The sequence below is a fragment of the Amphiprion ocellaris genome, chromosome 18 (genome assembly GCF_022539595.1).
Source record: "Amphiprion ocellaris isolate individual 3 ecotype Okinawa chromosome 18, ASM2253959v1, whole genome shotgun sequence".
Classification (NCBI taxonomy): domain Eukaryota; kingdom Metazoa; phylum Chordata; class Actinopteri; family Pomacentridae; genus Amphiprion; species Amphiprion ocellaris.
Window position 1 is genome coordinate 5,567,567 of NC_072783.1, and position 12,940 is coordinate 5,580,506.

Here is a 12,940-nt window from a genome sequence, read left to right on the forward strand (position 1 = left end):
CAGTATGCAGTTACTAATGAACTTTTTCCTGCAAAAATGTGAAAATCAATCTAGTTCCAAACACTTTTTCAACCAGTTTTAGACAGTTTTACTGCGTGGTTGATCTCGTCCAACATGTAGCAACACTGTGGACTGTTCTGTGATTTCATTTTGGATTTGTAAATTATTAATGATTGACTTTCTGGATGTATACTACCGGTCAAAATTTTTAGAACGCCCCAGTTTTTCCATTTTTTTAATTGTAAATTCTGTATGCTAACGTGTCATTGTTCTCTGAAATGAAAGCATAGAACAAATAAACAAATGAAGTAAAAAAAAAATCACTTTAGAAACCAAAATGTAGTAGCAGTAGTTGTAGTATTTGTGGTAGTTGTATTTGTAGTAGTTTTAGTAGTAGCAGTATTTGTAGTTTTTCTTATTGAGTAAAATAATAAAGTATTAATTTACATGTTGACGTAAATCTGTGGATGTTCTCAGTCATCCAGGTCATGATAAGTCTCAAGCAAGCATAAGTTATGGCAACTGGACTAACCTCGTGTGAGTCGAAAACGTTTCACCTCTCATCCAAGAGGCTTCTTCAGTTCTGCCTCTTGGATGAGAGGTGAAACGTTTTCGACTCACACGAGGTTAGTCCAGTTGCCATAACTTATGCTTGCTTGAGATGTTGACGTAAAAAAAATCAATCACTTATTTTAGTGTATTTAAATCCAACAAAAACCTAGTTATTTACCAAATATATGCAGTTATTTTCAGCTTTTTACAGTTTTTAAATGTTACAATACTCCACCAATTTCACAATTTTTTTTAACAGGACTTTCATTTTTTTGCTTTATAACCACAGAGGAGCCTCTAGTCTCCACTCAGTTACTGCATAGTTTTTCTGTTTTTGCAGTTTGTAGCTCTAAAAAATGGTGTAATTCTGGTGATTTTAAAGGAGAATGTGGTTTTTAGAGATTGCCTTTTAATCTCCATTTTTTGGTTCCAGCACTACTTTATGCAGACAGAGGGGCTTGGAAGGAATCTAGAAAAGTTGGACATCTGTAGGATTTAGTAGCTCCAACTTTCAAGGCTTGATCAACCTCCGTTGCTGCAGAACAGCTTTAAGTTGTTAACACATTTCTCTTCTCTGAAAAATGCCTTTTTGTATAATTCTGAAATCTACATTATTTTTAATTTTTGGTTAACCTTACCTTTTTTTTAACCTCTGGCAGTTCACCACTTACCTTTGGACCATTTCAAGCTATTCATTGGACTTAAACTAGCTGAATTTCAATAAAAAAAACTTGAAAAATTGGGGTGTTCTAAAACTTTTGACTGGTAGTGTCCAAGAGTGAATGTCATTAGCTTCTTACCAGGTGTATTTGAGAGCTCCACTGTTATGACTGACTCTTCTTGCCCTGTTTCTTGTTGGCAGCGTCTCCAGGCTGAGCAGACGAAGCAGCCAGGATCATAAAGAAAAAGGTGATTTAAAAAAGAGAAAGAAAGAAAACACAAAGTTAGAGCAACGTTCAGGCTAAACGTGAACCGTGAGTTAAAGAAGCTCAGATCAGCTACATCAGGCGACATGCTGCAAGAAAGTTGAATTAAGGAGAGAAAAAAGGTGTTAAAATGACTGCAAACATAATCACACATGCTCAACAGAGATTTTTCTATATCAGTGGAATATTTAATGTTAGTAGATCTGAAGCTCAATCAATGAGCAAACTACAAAAACAGTGACTTCAGCCACAATTACATCCACAGCACACAGCAAAACACACATTTTCCAACACAAGCAGCTCAGAATAGCGCTGAAATCAGAGTTCAGGTCACGTGAATGGTCTGATTTATTCACTCTATCTGTACCTTTGTGCTTTGGTTTATCAATATAACAACCACAGCAACTTTTTTACAGTCTTTTGCTGTATTTCTATGAATTTTTGCATGAAACAAAACAAAACAAAACAAACCTTGGATGCTTGGATACAGTTTTAGTAGAATAAAAGGGGCTTTGAATCTGAATTAATCGGCCTTATTTGGTCCAGATTGGACAGTAGTCGTGCTGAAATGAGTCCTCGACTTATTCGACAACTAAAATCCTTCAAGGCAAAATTCTCTGAAGGCTTCATTTCATCCACTACATCCTAGACTCCAGGTCACAAAGTGGTCCGGACCCAGACTTCCTCCTGTACAGACCTATAATGCTGAACTATGAAGACAGTTAACTGTAGTCAGACTGTCTTTGTACTCTACTATATAAGTAGAATACTATATATGTACAATACCGCTGTACTACAGGGTGGGCCATAAGTTTCCATACATAGGAAAATGTATAATGTATATTTTTATGATTCAGATACCCTAGAAGATGCGTTTGACGCCATCTTTGGGGGCACTTGCAGTCCATGGTGTATCAGGTGAAGATACGAGACATAAATCATCTGAAGGAAACTATCACCAACGCCATTACAAGCAGAACTTCAACTGTGCTCATGCAAGTTCATCAGCAGTGGAAAACACGCATTAATATGTGTTTTCATATAGAGCACATTATATAAATAAAAACGGTTGTCTAACATAAAATGTTTATTTTTCCTCTGTATGGAAACTTGTGGCCCACCCTGTATACTATATATGTATGAAACCCCACGGATTTCTATTGCACAGCGCGCTAACTTCCACTTTTGATGCTGTAACGCCAAGCGCGGAATTTAATTACTCAGTTAATCCCCATAACACTCGATAGAATACTGGGTCGCTAAAATAATCAGTAGCTGCAGCCCTAGACAGTAGCTTTCAAGAGAGAACAAGTGTTAAGAGAGAGATCTGGGTGTTAAGAGATCTGGGTGTTTTTCCTCTAAGTTTCCATCTTGAACTGCTTCTTTCACATTAGTCTGAGTGATTTCATTCAGTTTACATTCAGCTACAGCTTCATGCAGGTGTCAGTGAGCTGAGACTAAACTACGTTAAACCTCAGTTTTCCCTCTCTGGGCTTCGTCCTTGTGTCGGGATCGCTTCCCCCTCTTCTTGCTTTTACCCCCCGAGGGTCCGGCTGAAGGAGCAACATCTGCTCCAGCTGTTGTTGCACCAACAGCAGCATCAACAGCATCAGCAGCAGTAACAACAGCAGCAGCCGCTGCTTCGTCGGCTAAAAGTTCGCCTTCGCTTTCCCTCCTGTCCTCTGAGTTGTAAATCCGACGAACCACTTTTCTGATCACCTGTAGGGGCAAAGCATGAGGAGGAAATAATGGAGAGGAGGGTTTGGATGTGTGAAAGAGGATGTTTGTGATGTTTCCAGAAGAAAATGAGGTGTTTGTTGTGAGATGAAGGTGAACCAGGTGAGGATGAGGACGGTTACTTTTCTGGTGACCAGATTCCCGTCTTCGTCTATGAACTGCTCCTCGGTCACAGACTCTCCAGGAATGTTTCTGGCTTCCTCTCCCTGCGATAAAAGTTTATAATACAGATGAAGGAGTGAAGGATGAGGAGGGTGAAGGTTGTTATTCAGCAAATTCAGCGGCGTTTCCAAACAGACAAGATGGTAGAATCAAGAAAAATGATTTGAAACAGTCGATGAGGCTCAAAATCAGGATTAACTGTGTTTCTAAAGTGGTCAAATCGATAAAAACATCCTTTACAGTTTCCATTTGTGAAGCAGAACTATTGGCGAGAAGCTGCTAAAATATTCTACAGTTTTTACAACAATATATACAACCAATATTTAGCATTTTGACAAGATAAGGCAGGACTCATGTATGTGTTGTGTTGATTTTTGATGTTTAAGAGGTTGCTGTGAATTAAAAATTACCCTTCCCTTTCCCTGTTGTCCTCATTTACAGGCACCAAAAAATATTGTTTCCTTGTCTGAAAAAAAATCCAAAAATTCAGCAAAAAAATTCCCCAAATTTCTGAAAGTTTGCAAAACTTTCAGGAAGAAAATTCCAATAATTCCTTAAAAGTTTCCCTTAAAAGTTTTATTTAAAAAAAAAAATTCCCCAAATGTGGCAAGAAAATTCTTGTAAATATTTTCAAAAAATGAGTAAAAATGTTCCAAAAAATCCTAAAAATATCTAAAGTGATTCCATATATATCAGTAAAACTTCTGATATTGTCTTTAAGAACATTCACATAAAAATCAACCAAAATCCAGCAAATTTCGCTGGATTTTGGTTGATTTTTTTGTGAATGTTCTTAAGAAACATTTTTAACATTTCTTTTTCCCACCAAAAAATGTTAAAAGATTTCCGAAAAATGTTGAAAATGTGGACATCAAAAGTTTCACTGTGAAAATTTTTTTTTTTCCACATTTTCAAACTTTAAACCGGATCAATTTTGACCCACAGTTGACCCGTCAATTTTGCCAATTATTGTATTTTTTGGCTAATTTAAGATGAAATAAGTCAACAAAATCTCTTTCCTGTCTATATAAATGTTGAAAAGTTCTCTTTTAATTAAACTTTTTGAAACATACATAAACATTTTTTAATCTATTATATAATTATTATAGTTTATTATATAAATAATGTTATTTCTATTCATTTTTAAGTTTTTAGTTCCTGTTATTCTGATAATTTCGAGACCAAAATTTTCAGTTTTACTGCAAATGTACAGTATATCTGTGCAAAATATCGGTTATCTGAACTTTTCTCATTTCTCCACCGCAAACAAAATGAAGCAACAGTTCAGTCCTGCAGCACATGGCATCTCCCCAATTCAAAGAAACGCCAACTGAAGCCTGAAATGTTTGTTTGTGAGTCTACCTTAACAGTTTGGAAACCCGGCTGATGCTGATTTATTTCACAGGCTGCGTTCAAAACTTCAAACCACAAACCTGCAGCAGCAGAGACGAAGAAACAAAAGGTAGAAGCTACAGATGTGAAATAATACATCAATCAGTGTCAAAAAAAGAGAAAAATGGAAAAGTTTAGCTGCAAACTAGATTAAAGTCCATTTTCAAACCAAAAATCCTTCATGCACAAGAAGAATGAAGCTCATTCAACAAGACTAGACACACAAACGCATCAATAATCAGTTAAGTTTTAATTAATCTTTCTGTTTTGGAGGAAAATGCCAGAATTCTTTAGTTGCAATTTTTCAAATGTAAATATTTGCACATTTTTTTGGTCTTTTCCAATTATAAGGTGGAATTTTCTGCTCAAACATCTGATTTACCTGACATTTTTACAGCATAAATTAAGGATATTTATAAATATACAGGAGGTCCTCGGTTTACGGCGTCCTCGACATATGGCGTTTTGTCATTGCGTGGAACTAGTTGATGAGCAGAGCGGATGAATACGTCGTCATGAGGCGCTATAAGACGTCTTTGTTTCCATTCTCTGGTTGTACACCAACTTGGATTGTGCTACATTCACCAACTTTTTGCCTTCATTATGGCTCCCAGCGTAAGTCAGACTCTTCTGATGCTTTGAAGAAAAGGAAAGCCGTCTCCATGGAAGTGAAATTAGATGTAAAGTTGTATAAACAGTGCAACATATTCTGTTCTCTATTTGTAAAATGACTCAGACATGCATGAAAGTCGTTGGTATTCATGACTTTTATGGAGAACTGATCGATATCTTGACGCACGGAACGGCTTTGTTTACATTTTCGCTGAAGTTCCGACATGAGCGGAGGACCCCCTCTATCTGTGAAATGAACCGATATTTTTGTGCCGCCAGCTGTACGTCTGCCGTGAGTTCCTGTCACAAACTGAACTGACTACATCTGGTGGTCAAACACACAGAAAAACCAAATCAAAAAGTCAAACCAGGCAAACCAAACAGCAGGAAGTGAAGCAGCTCACACCAGCAGCAGTGAGTCGAGCTTCAGGCTTTAGTAATGCCGAACAAACACTCCTAGGCAGTTATACTTCAGTTTCCTGACAAGTGTAGTGTATTTTTTGAGTACAAATCCATAAAATAGGCAAAAGATTAGTACAAATTTCCACCCACTAGAGTCCTGCAGGTCAGATGACTCGTGTAGTTGTGATTTAGAAACTTTTCCACCTCAGCAAATCAGAAAATCTTTGCAAAATCATCACTTTTTGAACTTCCCCGCTCAGGTTTTTCATGTGCAAATCTAAGGTTTGCACCATAACTCTCCTTTCTGCTACATTTTCTTGTTTTTACAAACACTAACGCTGCACAGACAAAGCCGTCTGCTACTACTACTGCCATGCTCAGCACACTCAGCAGCAGATAAATCCTCTTTCTGCCTGAATCTTTACGAAGATTCACAGATCTTTAGCTACAGCGCCGCCTCCAGCTGCTCCACACACCTTCAGAATGACCCGTCTGCGGTAAACTCTGGTGGTGACGGTGGTTTCTTCTTCAGAGTCCGACTCTCCGGCTCTAAGTCTCCCCTGATGGAGGCAGCATTAATCACCCAGACGTGTCGTCAGTTTAAGAGTTCCTGCTGTAGTTTTAATGGTTCACCCTCTAAACCCCGAGCAGGTTTTTGATTTGTTAGTTTTCCTCACTCTGGGCTAATTTTTTACTTTAATATAAGGTCCTTAACCTCTATGGAGACTCTCAAATGTGTTTAGTGCTCACAAAGTTCAAGGAATCATGACATTATAAAACAAAAGTTGGCTTTCTTCAATTATTCGTTTTACAAAGATTAAAAATAACTGGAACCAACATGGAAAACATCTTTAAAGTGTCAGCAGGTGTTACCAGCATTGGAAATAATGGTGACTCTTCAAACTGTAGATATTTTACAGCTTTTTTGTACTTCTACAGCCTTTACAAACTAGTCATTTTTAACACTACTCTGAAGTTTCACCATGCTGAATGTATCTTCCAACTACTTCCTGCTATGTTTACTGTTTTTGAGCCGTGCTGCATTTATTTATTTTTTGCTCAATTACGTTTTATTTTCCATTTTTTGTTTCCATACTTGTTTCCTGAGTAAACACTCAGGAAACAAGTATGGAAATAATCATCTGTTGGTTGTAACTGAGTCAATCATGGTTTCTTGGTTGCACTGAGGAGCAATTTATTGTTTTTCACCGAATTCAGTTAGTGTAAACAGTGTATTTTTGGCAATTTTTCAAAGCTTATTTCTCCCGATGAAACCACATATCATATGACTAGTTCAAGCACTGTTTGAAAGTTGAAAATCTGATGATTCTTTATGTTTTCGGTGTAATTTTGACATTTCTTTAAAACAGTAACATGATTTTCAAACCCACCAGAAGGTTTCGGGGTTCAGAGGGTTAAATTTAAATGAAAACTCCAGTATAACTCAATCCCACTAAAGCTAGAATTAATCCTCTAGAGTTTGCTAATGAGCATCTTTGAAGCTTTAAGTTAAGATAAAATACAGCTGAAAAGAAACCATGAGGTGTGTTGGTATTTGTGCGTGAACTGTCGACTAACACGTTGGTTTGGATCGGTTCTCACCTGGACTTTGTGCTGGGACCGGTCCCCTCCGTCTTCCCGTCCTTTGCTTGGTCCCGCTGTGCTGCTGTCCTCCTGAGATTCCTTCTTCTTCCCGTCTCCGGACGCCTCGGCGTGACCTCCGTTCTGAGCCGGCGGCTGTTCCAGAGAATCCACCAGGCTGTCGGGACTGAGGGAGCCAAATAAATTATGGATATTTATCAGATTAAATCAAATTTATTAACAGAACACTCTGAAAAACGACCTAAGCTGACCAAGGTAGGTGACCAGGTGTCATCATACGACCTGTGGATTGATGTTAAATGTAAATATGTATGGAATAAGATGAAGCCCCACCTGCCCTCCTCGGTGTTGGCACTTTGTCCGGGGGCTGCCGACTCCTCGCTCCTCCATCCTGGAACTGAACACACGTCTTTTTCTGCTTGCCGTACTTGTTCGAGGATGGCGTTCACCCTCTCCTCTGTCATCTCCTCTTCCTCCACGCCTCCCTCCAGCTTTATATCCTCCAGCAGACTCTGCAGCCTCTCCTGGGTCATCTCCTCCTCCTCCTCTTCCTCCTTTCCGTTCCCGAGTCCGGTGTCCGAGGCAACCTCCACGATGACTTCTGCTTCTCGCTTCGTCGCCTTCCCTGACTGCTCCACTGCCCTCCGGTCGTTATCTGGACCGGTTTTATTTTCCACAGACATCCCCGTTTCTTCAGGGCCAACCAGGGGCGGCTCCTGGGCTTTGGATCCGGGCCCCGGGGCCACAGTGAGGGGGTCGCTGCTGGAGGTACTGGTGGTCTGAGTGAGGGAGAGGTCGCTAGGTCTAGTTAGGGCGGACTTGCTAGGGGACTCTACGCTAGCGTCGCCCTCGCTAAAGAAGTCGTCGGAGCGCAGCGGGGTCGGGGGCACGTAGTTGAGGTCTGAGGGGGTCTGCAGCTCCAGATCTATATTGTGGTATTCTGCATGGATGGCAGGAGTAAAGGATTAGAGGGTCAGAGGACGGAAGAGGGAGGAAGAGATAAAAGAGGGCAGGAAGGAGAAGGTAGAGTGGTGGAGGTGGTGAAATGAGAAACACTTGAGACATTTAAGGGTTGCATTTGTTCAAAAGTCACAACGTAAAGTAACGCAAACATGTCTTTGATAACGTTTTTTCTGTGTAGGAAGCAGAACAGGCTGTAAACGCAACACTTTATAAAGTTATAATGAACTTTTTAGCCAACAGCTTCCATTTGCACATCTTTTAGTAACAAGTCAACATCAGGATTCATTTGGAGCTGAGTTTGTTTCACCTGATGAATGTGAGTTCTCTCCTTTTAGTTCCATTTTACTTTCTACTAACTCCTGAATAAACTATTTAGCTCTTTAGCTACTAAATACACCCACATGTTCATCTGCTAGTTGCTAACTTTACAGGGTTTAACCTTTAGAAACCCAAAAGGCAAGTGGCAGATTTGAAAGGCAAAAAAATCACAAAAAATACACCATTTATTTATCCAAGCAAGAAACTATGAAACAGAAAAAAAACTCAGATTTTCCCCTTTCAGACTGACTTGAGACAAACTGTTTAATTGGGACAATTCACCAAATCTAAGCTAAAATTCTCATATTTAATCAAAATCACTTTATTTTACGTCTTGTTTAAAAAAATTTGGCAAAAAATTAATGGTTTACATTAACTACATCCCCTAAAAACCTAAAAAAAAATTCTTCGTTCCTCTACACAACTGAGAAATCATGACCGACGGCTGTGAAAATAGTCACACTACAAAAACCCGGAAGATATTCGGCTGACCTGCAGTTCTTTTGTAAAAACAACGCACCAAATCTAAGCTAAAAATAGTCGTATTTCATCCAAATCACTTGATTCTACATGTCTCATATAAAAAATAAGAAATTAAGCATTAGCTATTTTTAACTATGTTCCTTTGCACATCTAGAAGTGACTGATTCAGCTGCAACCAACAGTCACATCACAAAAAAGATTCGGCTGAGCTGCAGGCTGTTTAAAAGACCAAGCATGGAAAATAATTACAAAGATTTAGGGGAAAATAAAACATGGTTGATCAATAAAATTAATGCGGCATGGTTCAGAAATAGTACAAGTTGTCAGCAAGTTGTTGGAGGATCCATTCATAAAAATTAAAGTAATAAACCTATACAGCCACTGTGCCGTACCAGACTAGTACCAAACAATAGACTGATAGGGTTAGTGACTTACTGGTTGAACCTACTGATGAATTTAGCAGTTCTAAAGTCAAATATTTCCCTCAGGAGAGCAAATAAGAGCTAAAAGGTGAGAAGATATTAGACTTTCATTCACCAGGAAGTCAGAAACAACTCCTGATCTCAAAAGTTTGGGGTCATCCAGACAATTCCACGTTTTCCATGAAAATTCACACTTTTGTTCATGTGCGAACATAACTGCACAAGGGTTTTCTAATCATCAGTTAGTCTTTCAACACCATTAGCTAACACAATGTAGCATTAGAACACAGGAGTGATGGTTGCTGGAAATGTTCCTCTGTACCCCTATGGAGATATTCCATTAAAAATCAGCTGTTTCCAGCTAGAAATATCATTTACCACATTATCAATGTCTAGACTGGATTTATCATTCATTTAATGTTATCTTCATTGAAAAGAACTGCTTTTCTTTCAAAAATAAGAGCATTTTTAAGTGACCCTAAACTTTTGAACGGTAGCGTATATTTAAAAGATGCGTAAATGATAAAAGCATGTCAGTTCTTTTGTGTTTACATCTTGTTCTGCTGCATCCAAGTGGTATAAAAAAAATCAACACTTCTTTAACCCTCTGAACCCTAAATCCTGCTGGTGATGTCAAAAGGCGTTATCAATAAAAAATACCAAAATGACACCAATTATCGTACCCATAATTTGAAAAGCATTGGGAAGTTGATCAAATCTAAGCTTAAAATCACGATTTTTCATCGAAATAACTTTATTCTACATGTTTCAATATTTGCCATGAATATTCCAATTTCAGTCACCAGATCGTGCAAAAAACTAAATATTCTGTGCTGCTAATTTTTTTTCCATTATTGGTGACACCTGTGGATATTTAAAAAATATTATTATTATCACAAAAACCCAACTTTTTGTGATTTATAGCATCATAACTGGCTTTACTGCACAGAAGACCTTTTTGAGTTTTCTCTACTTTGTTGTTCTGTTTCCATAAAGGTGCAGGGCTTTATATTGCACTGAAAAAAGTGTGACAGTAGCAAAAAAATAAATAAAAATAAACAAAAAAACCCCCACCCAGAAACTGCTTTAGGTTCAGAGGGTTAATGATTTTCCTTTTACATGTTTTAAACACTTGAGTGTGACTTCTGAACCAGCGCCTCCGTACACAGTAGACACAATCAGATCAAAAAAAGGATGGAAACAGAGTAAAAGTCCCAAAGACAGAATATAAAATGTGAGCTAAAAACTTGACATAGACTGATTATATGAGATTTACAGGAACATTCAGTCACACTAATCTCATCTGCAAAAAGTGGCACTTAAGTCAGACAGATCTTCTGTAAAAACACTAAATTTCAGACCCAACCTCAGCTCATCTGACTGCAGCATTAGTGGAATTAATGAGGAGGGGAGTCGCTGTTATTTTAGTTATTAATGAGCTAAAGCTGGAGTAGAATTCAGGTAGTTTAGTTGTGTTGATTTGAACACAGAAGGCATCTAAATGTAAAGCTCGGGAACAGATCGATCCCGCCTGAAGTAAGGAGGGATACCGGGAGGGAGGGGAGACGGAGGAGGGGAGGAAATGGGAGGATCTGGGGGAGGCGATGGGGAGGATGGAGGTAGAGGAGTAAGAAGGGAGGATGAAAGAGGTGGTGATGGGGATGAGGCACATACGAAAGGAGGAGAAAGGGGGAGGTAAACGGAAGATAATGAGGGTGAGGATGGACCAGGTAAGGAGAGGGAGTCGGAGGGGTGAGGAGGTGGGTGAAGGACAACCGGGGGAAATGGAAAACACAAAGGAGACAAGGGGAGGCTGAGTGCAGAGGGAGGAAGAGGAGGAGGCGTGAAGAAGGAGAAGCATCGAAATGGACTTCGGGGTGAGGATGGTAGAGGAGGGGAGTAAGGTAAGGTGGAGAGGTGAGGCAGGACGGGGGCGACAGGAAGGAGGTAAACAGGAGGTGAGGATGGGGGAGACGGGAAGACGAAGACAGACGAGGAAGGAGAGGTGAGACATAGAGGGGAGGGACGAGACGTTCGGGGACACAGGGGGAACATGGGACTTCTAAGAAGCTTTGAAGCTGTCGCAGTGAAACCACAATTCACAAAAGACAAAACAACAAGAGAACCGTTAGACAGGAATCAGATGGAAGACACAAAACAGCATGAAACAGATTAATACACAGACAATGAATGTGACTGATGAAGGCTACGAAGCTGCAGAAGCATCAGAAGGTTTGCTTATCTCAGCCGATAAGCAAGAAAAGACCTCCTACTCAAAAAGCAGAAGCATCTTTCTGAATAGTTTAGATGGTCAAAATAACTGCAGTCGAAGAAAGTTTGCAGAGATGAGAGAAACTCCTGACCAATGGGACATTATACGATGTGTCACCAATATGTTGGACGCCCATTGGTCCCATCCACTGCATGGAAACAGTCTCTAATGTTACCCAAAGTAAAGCTCTACAGCAGAGAAAGGGGAAGTTCACCAGGTCTACGTTTGCCAAACCAAAAAATAAAACCTCAACCTTAACATTTTTTGTCAAGACTTCAGGGTCTAGTCCACATGCAGACAGACTTCTAAAAAACAAAAAACAAACAAACAAAAAAAACGAAGTCATGGACGAAACACTATTGACAGCATGTCAAACCAACATTTAGCAAAATAGCCCTGGCTTTGAAGCCATGTTGGCAATGGGAAACCTGAAAAAGGTATTACCAGTTCCAATAGTCTATCAACAATACCACATTAAGCAAGGAGTATTACGTCTGAAATATAAAGGACACTTCATGCTTTCCATGCACGGAAGGATGCACCTAACAAACCTCCACCTAGTTGAACAAATTGTGCTTAAAACTAATTCTTGTTATATAGATGTCATCCACACCTTTAAAAATGGCCACTTGTGCCCAACCACAGTGGGAAGTTCTTAAATCTCCAGTTATCCTGTGCTCTGTCCGACCAACTGTCACTGACACACATACATGGTGCTACAGACACTGGATTTCAGAAACATCCCCAGAAGCCTCCAGTGTTTTTCCTGTGTTTGATAGTATAGAAAGAACCACGTCTGCTGACCAGTTTTCACATAAGTCATGCGGAAACCATAAATTGGCCTTTATGTTTCCTGCATCTGCAAGTTTACAAGGGTCCGTGTGTCATAACTTTTGTGGCATCTTCCACAGAAGTCCAAGCCCAGCCCAAAATTTCTGCCCATTTGGCAGCTATGTCATAAGAGCAATAGTAGACTCTGCAGTAGTTTACGATGTGTACCACATAGATACAACCTACCACGTATGTCTGTAGCTGAGTCTTCCAAGTGGACAACAAAAGTAGTATAATCACAACAACTATGTGTCCGTGTTGTCAAG

The 12,940-nt window shown here is 39.4% G+C and overlaps 1 protein-coding gene across 50 annotated transcripts in view; it reads right to left on the reverse strand.

The window, feature by feature from the left end:
• Positions 1–12,940, reverse strand: part of LOC111586477 (ankyrin-3-like) — a 230,685-nt gene that overhangs the window by 1,354 nt on the left and 216,391 nt on the right. For 43 of the 50 annotated variants that reach the window (XM_055004246.1, XM_055004249.1, XM_055004243.1 and 40 more), the window contains 6 exons: positions 7,719–8,325; positions 7,386–7,551; positions 6,260–6,343; positions 3,338–3,421; positions 2,952–3,197; positions 1,353–1,424 (listed from right to left, as the gene is read on the reverse strand). In XM_055004246.1, the coding sequence (XP_054860221.1) occupies positions 1,377–1,424; positions 2,952–3,197; positions 3,338–3,421; positions 6,260–6,343; positions 7,386–7,551; positions 7,719–8,325 (1,235 nt within the window). In that variant the 3' untranslated portion in view covers positions 1,353–1,376. Of the gene's footprint in view, positions 1–1,352; positions 1,425–2,945; positions 3,198–3,337; positions 3,422–6,259; positions 6,344–7,385; positions 7,552–7,718; positions 11,650–12,940 lie in introns of those variants that run through there. The other 7 variants (XM_055004271.1, XM_055004270.1, XM_055004274.1 and 4 more) reach the window with 5 other exon arrangements.